The following is a 7,914-nucleotide window of genomic DNA, read 5'->3' on the forward strand; positions in this document are numbered from 1 at the left end:
GAGTTTTGAACACAGAAATCAGAAGAGGGAGTGGTTGGAAGTGTCTGATGCCACAGGTGAAGGTAAACAAATCTTCCTTTCTGGGGAATCTCGGGTCTTGGGAGAAGGTGGAAGGGACAGAAGGTGAGCAGGCGTCTTCCTGGTACAGCACACCCTGAGAGGAGCCTCCTCCTGCTGGCCTCCTAGCCCCAGCCCATCTCGAATGATTTATCACTAGCACCTGGGTCCTTGATTGGCACAACCATTTCTCTTAGGGAGAGCTGAGGAGCGGGCATGGGTGGAATTCCGAGCCTTTTTTCTTAGTAAACTGCGTTTTTCAAGCGTGGCAGAGATGCTGCGCGGTGCACGGTTTGGAGGGTTTTTTTCTGCGCGGAGTGGGCACGCCCACCTGCCCAGTCCTGAGCTCTGGGACCCAGAGTTGCAGTGACCTACGCCTGCCTTTCTGCATGCTCTTCCGTTTTTAAAAAGTTCCCGAGGTCTTACTGTAAGATTGAGAGAGGGCGACAGTATTTTCTTTAGTATCAAGGGCAACGCGGTTATTTCAAACCTCACAACGAGAACCCTCTTACTAAATCGGACTGTATCTTCCCAGGCGGAAGGGCGGAATCTTCCGTCTCCCTTATGGAATTTTCAGTGCTTTGTAAGATTTTCAGCATTCCCACTGTGTAATGGTGAAAGGCAATAAGACATTCAGAGAAGAATCAGGATTCCGGTGGACTAGCAAGGTCGAAGAAGTGTCCATAAATAACCCCTGCCTGCAGCATCGCAACAACAAAATCACTGTGAAAACGAGGAAAGAAATCACTGGTTACACTGTGTCACCCAGACACAATGATCAACTCAGTTTTGCCCTAAAGAAAAAGAAACTGGGGTGGAGAAAAGAGGACACCATAAATTAGAGAGGAGGGTGCCTGAGGGTTGGCTTGAAAAGGCGGGAGAAAAACAGCCACGCCAGCCCCTCCAGGTGTTGACCCTGGGGCGCAAGGAAAGACCCGGCCAGCACAGGGCCTCTCGGTCTCTGGCCGCCTGGCGCCATCTGGTGGAAATTTTTCCGTGAACGCCTTATACCGCGAGGGGCTTCGGAACGCGGCAGTTTGTTCAATCCGTCTAAATATTGCAAAAAGAGAATCCTTAAACAGCGTGAGACGAAGGGAGAGTGGAGGGGTGCGGGCCTGGGCAGAGATGGCCGGTCCGCTTCCCCCAGCCCAGCCCCGGGCCACCTCTATGCTCGGGTTCCCCTTGTGTGTGGAGCGGCGCTCGTGCGTGTTATTAACCTTCAGATGTGATCAATCAGGAGGACTCCTTTCCCCATCACCAAGGGAACAGAAGCTAGGGGGGAGCGTATAGTGGGTTGGAAATCGGACCCTTTTCTCTACGGAGGCACTCGGTAGTGTGCGCCGGTGGAGTACTTGGGGAAGCTCCGAGCAGGATGAGAAAACTGAAGTGAAAAAGAGATGGAGTCCTCTACGGGTCTGCGAGTTCTCTCCTCATCTCTGCGTCCTTTGCTTTTACAACGAACCTGGCTCAGTAGAGAGCCAGCAAGGACATGACCCAGGGAGAGGTTTCCGCTCACGGAGGCATCAGAAAGCTGGGGGAGCCGCGGGGCAAGTAACAGACGCAAAGCTACAGCTCTTGTCTTCTCGAGGATATGGTAATGGGGGAGAGGAAAGGGAGGGAGAAGCACTCAGCGAGGCAGAATTCTTCACAGAATTTCTCTTTTCCTTCTCCTTACCCGACCCTCTGCCTAGCTCAAAAAACAGAGCGTGTTGAGTACGTTCTGGATTACTCATAGGGCTTTTTCTTTTCTTTTTTTCCGGGTGCAAACCCGTGATCTGGGTTTATAATCGCCCTATAAAGCTCCAGAGGCGGTCAGGCACCTGCAAGGAGCCCCGCCGCTCTGCCCACGAGCTGCCCCCGCGAGCAGCGGCCTCGTGATTCCCCTGCTGAGCCGGTCCCCGCCTCCCCACTCCGCCTCCGCCTCCCCCAAAGCCAAGCAGCCGTCTCTTCGGATCGCTCTCCTCTCTTCTAGGAGCTCGCGTGCGGGACGGTGCTAGCAAAAGAGAGGCTGCATCTGGAGGTGACGCCGGGCAGATTACGCCTGAGGCAGAGCCGGGCCGAGCCGGGCAGATCGCTGGGCGCTACGCAGAAGAGCGGCAGGAGCGCGCGGCTTGCTGTCTCCCAGCATGGGTGGGTAAGCGCGCAACCGCCGGGACCTTCCCAGTGCCCAGTTGTGATTGTTCAGCTGGGTCCTGTTCAGCCGCGGTTTCATGGCCAACCCCCACCCCCAGAGTCTGTCGTCTATACCCTCCTGAACCGAGAGCTTCCCGCCCGCCCCAGTCTTAGCTCCCGGTTCCTGCGCGATGCAGAGACCTCAGCCTTCACAATCATCCTATCCCCATCAGCGAGATTCATGCCCCGAGGACGCACAGAGGCTGAGGCTCACGCAGAAGTGGAGAGAGAGCGATTTTCTCCTCCGCTTCCCGGCTGCGAGCACCGGTCTCACCAACGGGCTCCTGGCCAGCAGCAGCCGAAGGCGCGACTCAGAGCGGTAACCTGTTACTTCCCCAGAAACCGCTGTCTCCCAGCTGCCTACGTTGCTGTGCGAGTGCGCGCGCGGGGCTAGGTGTGGGGGTCCTGTGGAGAGTGTGGAGGCGGTGGCCTGCGGGCGCTACTCTGCAGGCTCTTGTATCTACCCAGCTTTGCCCGCACTCTCTCTGTTCCCTGGCCTTCGGAAGCCATCGCACCAATGCTGAGCGCGGAGAAGGGACGCCGCGCACCTATCCTTATCTGCCGCCTCCCGCCCGCTGGGCACAAGTTGGTTTCCCCGGTGATAGTCCCCTTTCTTGCCTCCCTCACCCTCCCCAGGTCTGTACAGCGAGAAATCCGGGGTGGAGGGGAAATACAGAAACAAGAATGGAGCCCGGTTCTTGGCTTCGAAATGGCTTAAAGCGGGTGGGGCAAGAGGGAGACGAGCGAGGTTCCGACTCGCTGCTTTCTGGCTGTCTGGAGTACAAGGTGACTGTATATCTTCCCCAGCCAAATCCGAGGGAGACCGTGAAAACACAAACCCCTTTTTCTCCTCTCACCTTGTCTCACCAAAGTCCCCGTTCCCTGGAGCAGTTAGCCTCCTTCTTTTTAGGGAATTAGCCAGACACAACAACGGGAACCAGACACCGAACCAGACGTGCCCGCCCTGTGCGCCCTCCTCCCTGCTCACCAGCCCCCCCCACCCGCCCCGCGCCCCTCCCGCCTGCCCGCCAGCCGGCTGCTGAGACCCAATAGGGCTTGTCACGGCTGGGCTGGAAAATCGCGCACTGAGTCTCCCTAGCCCTCCTAGCCCAGCCGCCCGAACCCGCGCGACCTGCACTGGCCTTGGGTTCCCCTAGTCTCAGCGCTGCGCTCCAGGTCGCGCCACCGCGCCGCCAGACTGGAGAGGAGCCCGGGGCTACGTTGCGAGCCCCCGAATCCCAGAGCTCGCGTGCACGTCTCCTCCTCCCCCAGTCCCCAGCCTGGCGCTCCCCCAACCCAGCCCGCCAGCTGCCCTTCCTTTCGCCTCTCCCTAGCCCAGACTTAAGCGGGAGCGTCCGCGCCCCCGCCCGCTCAATCGCCTCTCGCGCTCCTGGACCCCGGAAGCCCTCCCCATACAGCTCTCGAATCTCTTTGCAGCCTTTTCTAGTGCCCGACCGGCCGAGGACCCCGGACAGCAGAGGCCTCGGGACGACCGAGCTGATGGCGTCTTCGACCCCTTCTTCGTCCGCAACCTCCTCGAACGCGGGAGCGGACCCCAATACTACCAACCTGCGCCCCACAAGTAGGTCCTGCTCTAGTTTCCTATCAAATGATGGGGGCGCTGGACCTGAGGAGTCTGCGCTGGCGTAAAGGGAAGGGGGAGCGCGGAGATGATGGAGGCTAGAAAGAAATGGGGCCCTGACCCAGGTCTCAACCAGAGGTCGTTCGACTGCCAGGGATGCTAGGTGATTCCAGGGCGCTAAGAGAGTGGGAACCACACAGGGTCGGAGCGGCGGCGATCTTTCGCTACGGGTGAAGGACGCGCGGTGAGAGTGTTGTTTGTGTTGTGTTGTGTTGTGTGTGGTTTCTTTGCTAGGTGAGACGACCGGGGTCGGTGCACGGGGAGATGTGAGGAGCTGGGAGACTCAGCGGGAATAGAGTTTTCTATCTCCAGATTTCGTTGAGCCGAGATCTGACCCCTCCCCCTCCGTCTTTCCCCCTGGAAGTCTATAATCAGCGGAAATTTCGACGTTAATTGTAGCTTTTAGAAAACTCGGGGTCCCTAATTGCTCCAAATTTGCGTCGAGCTATTGACGAGTGAGGGAGAAGCCAGTGGCGAAAAAGGAGCATAAAACGTTCTGAGATTAAGCCTCTACATTTTAGACAATTAATTACATTTCAAAGACCAAAAAAAAAAAAAAAAAAGTGGGCCACATTCTGAGTGGCAAGAAGTGGGGAACAAGGAGGAGCCCAGAAGGTTTGCCAGGGAAGAAGGACAGAGCAGCCCTCTCTTTTTTCCGGGCCAGGAGACCTGTCAGCAGTGGACACCTCCCAAAGAGTGAAAGGGGGAACGAGATAAAAGGTGGTGGGAAGATTTATGTTTCCCCATCCCTAGCTCGGCGTGGCTCTTCAACCCATTTGTAGAATCTGGGCATAATTCGGATTGATTTCCTACCTCTTTGTAGAGGTGGGAAGATGGAGAAATTGTTTTCCGTTTTCCACTTTAGATTGAAATGGTCTCCCTCCAAATCTATCAGCTCCAGAGAGTAAGGGCCCCCAAATTTTTGTATAAAAAGGGGGCTTAAGGGTGGTACTGTGATTGGAAAGAGGGCTCATTGCTTCGCTTTTATGGCACTTTCTATAAGCTTGAGAAAACATCAATTGTTCTCAGCAAGGAAGGTTGGCAGGGGGCGGAGGAGGGAGTGGTCAGGTAAGCCTTTTATCCTACCCATAGGTGCTGCCCTTGGCTTCTTGGCAGAAGACCTCCTCTTAAATTTTTAGACTGCTTTCCAGTTCCCTTTGCAGCTCCGATGCCCCACCCCCAGGGAAGCTACAATTACACACACAATAAAGAGAGACTCAAGAGAGCCGCCAGCCTTGGTGGCTCATGAGCTGCACACTGGCCACCAGAGCTGCTCGGAGGCCTGAGTGCCTTTGTCTGTTGCTGAGGCACAGATGGATTTCTTTTCCAGTTCTCTCCACATTTCCCGCCCCTTTTCTGCTGCCTTGGCAAGGGTGGGTATCCATAGTGTTCATCCACCCTCGAGTCCTGCACCCCCATCACGCCCCTACTTCCCAGAGGCAGCCCCCAGTGGAGCCCATGTGCCCAAACCTAGGTCCAGACCCAGTAGAGGCACTGACCTGAATTCATTTGTGGCCTGGAGGTCGCGCCCGGAATTCGCCAAGGCAGAGGGAAGATCCTGAAACACAGGTTCTGAGAAGCACCTGTCTTGTTTCCCGCCCCAACAGCCCAGCTGCGGTGAGCATCCCAGGCTGCACTCACTCACCTGGCTCTCTACCCACTCTTGCCTGCCCAGCTGGCTCCGCTTCTCTGCCCCTCCAAGGTCTCCTGGGAAGTGGCTTTGCTTAATTCACACAATTTTACACAACCTCTTACTGCAGCGACCCCGCCTCTTTGCCCTAGACCACTCAGTCTTCCCTACATCAAAGGGGCTCTCTCACTTCCTCTTCCCATCTCACTCCCTTTCTTTCACTGTAATCCCCAACTCTAAAAGGCAGTGCAATGGGTCTGAACTCCAAGCCATAGCTGAGTGACCTTGGAAAACTCTCCTCACCTCTCTGAGCCTCACTGTTATTATTTGTGAAAATGAGTCTTAGATTAACACTCCTCTTGCTTCATAAGATTATGAGGATTAGGTGGGATGACGTTTACAGTGAAAGCACTGCACCGGGTGGAAATAGCACTTTACCTTAAAGGTGCTGTTACTGGGGTTTAGCTTTCGCACTGATTTACTGTCTGTTGCAGGAACTCCATCTGTGACACGCTGTCTCTCTGACACGCTGTCTCTCTGACGTTGGGCTAGTTCCTCTCCCCGCTGAGGCTCTGTTGTGCCTCGGGTTTAATGGATGTCATTCTCCTTATCGCAGCCAACATTCGTGCGGGGCTGAAGGCACCGGCCAGGATGGGGTGGGGGATGGGAGGGACTAGAGACGCCTTGCTATGAGGAATCTGAGAATTTCTCGCTAGGCCCACCACACCAGGTCGCACGCGGGCTCCTCAGGCACCCCTGCACTCCTAGATGGAAGTTGAATCCTGAAGGCAGGCTAGACACTGAGGAGTCTGAGAATACGGCAGCTCCTGAGTCCCCGATTTAGACCTCGAGAAAAAGTGTCTGATTCCCTTTACTTCTAGAGATGCCGGAGGGAAGGGTTAATGAGGGGCAGGTTAGGAAGAGGGGGCAGGGATGAAGACCCCAGGCGCACTATTGTCTTACTGACTCCCCAGTCCCACTGAAGAGCAGCCAAGCGAGCCCGATCATCTAGTCAAATACTATTTTTCACCCAATTAATTCCTGAACTCTCCCGCGCCCCCATTCCATGCCAGTTTATTTTAAGCTGCCACTCGGCTGGAGACCCGCCAAGAAATTATGAGACGCGTTGGTCCCAGATGTCTCTTGTGTTCCCTTTCCTGGCTGCTGTGGTCGCCCTTCGGGCAGAGACCAAGGGACAGGGCCTGCGGGTGGGTGCTGGCCAACTGAGGAGCCAGCCCTGTCCCACTCCGCGACCCCTCGGCGGCCACCCGACTTGAATGGCTGGGGTCGCTTGGAGGCCCAGCAGAGCGCGGGGCGCGCGGCCTCTCAGAGACACTGTTCCCTATCTGAAGTAGAATCGGAAAGGGACTGTGGTGGGTTCTCTGAGGGCACGAGTCTCCCTGTCAGCCCAAAGGTCAGACTCAGCTCGTTGGGGAAAGAGCTATTTAATGAGGTGCACTGGCAAAGACTTGCCCCCACCCTCCCCAGAACACCTTTGCCTTCGACCGGGTCCCAGACTGTCCGAGCCTCACTGAACGCACGTCTCTTGCTTTCTAGCGTATGACACCTGGTGCGGTGTGGCCCATGGATGCACCAGAAAACTGGGGCTGAAGATCTGCGGTGAGTGAAAGGGCCCGCTGGGCCCCAAAGGGCTTCGAGGCGAGCTGGCTTGGCGGGTTTGGGAGAGTGGGATGTAAGCGGAAGGGAATCCTGGCTTCTGAATGTTTTCTGAAGTGTCTACAGCCCCGACGCCAGGCGGAGACGCTCCTCTGCGGCTCTTGACCTTCATCTGCCCTCTTCTGACCTGTTCCCAAGGGATCTTTTCCGATAGGGTCCAGGGGTCGGGGCTCCCCTGGCTGGGGACGAGCACAGCGCCCCAGCACTACAGCCTCGCTCGCTCTTCGTGCCCCGCGCTGGGGCAGTTCTGACCGGAGCGCTCGGCCTGTGTGTCGCGAAGGTGGAGTAAAAAGGTCTGGCTTTCCTGGAGAGCAGGCCTAAGACGAGATACACGGCTAAGACGGTGGCTAACGCGTCGTACCTGTTCCGCCTCCACCATTGCGGGTTGAAAGTGGGCTTCTCGGCTGGACATTTTTGCCCCGAGATGTCAAAACGGATTCAGATTGCGTTCTTTGAGGCCTTGGAGACCAAAAGAAAGGATTGCCAGCAGCCCTAGGTGGCCTGCCTGGAGGAAGTGCGGGCAGTGCAAGCTAGAGGTTTTGCGGAGCTTGCCCTTGAAGGGAGAGGGAAGGGAAAGGGGGCCAAGGGGGCGTGGGGCCGCAAGAGGGAAAGAGGGGGTGTCGGGCACGATTCGTCAGAAAGGAAGGAACAATAGATCTGGGAGCTGGAGGGGAGGAAAGAACAGCTCTCCAGAGACGTGAGGATCCGAAATGAAAACGCCCAATGGGGTGTGATT

General features: G+C 56.5%; 1 protein-coding gene across 1 annotated transcript in view; it reads left to right on the forward strand.

The window, feature by feature from the left end:
* Positions 1-2,021: 2,021 nt before the first annotated feature.
* The window catches only part of GAD1 (glutamate decarboxylase 1 (brain, 67kDa)), a 39,599-nt gene continuing 33,706 nt past the window's right edge, over positions 2,022-7,914 (forward strand). The window contains exons 1-3 of the mRNA XM_010843801.1: positions 2,022-2,187; positions 3,667-3,811; positions 7,059-7,121. Coding sequence (XP_010842103.1) covers positions 3,730-3,811; positions 7,059-7,121 — 145 coding nt within the window. The 5' untranslated portion in view covers positions 2,022-2,187; positions 3,667-3,729. The remainder of the gene's footprint in view (positions 2,188-3,666; positions 3,812-7,058; positions 7,122-7,914) is intronic.

This window comes from Bison bison, unplaced genomic scaffold (genome assembly GCF_000754665.1).
Source record: "Bison bison bison isolate TAMUID 2011002044 unplaced genomic scaffold, Bison_UMD1.0 scf7180017864190, whole genome shotgun sequence".
Taxonomy (NCBI): Eukaryota; Metazoa; Chordata; class Mammalia; order Artiodactyla; family Bovidae; genus Bison; species Bison bison.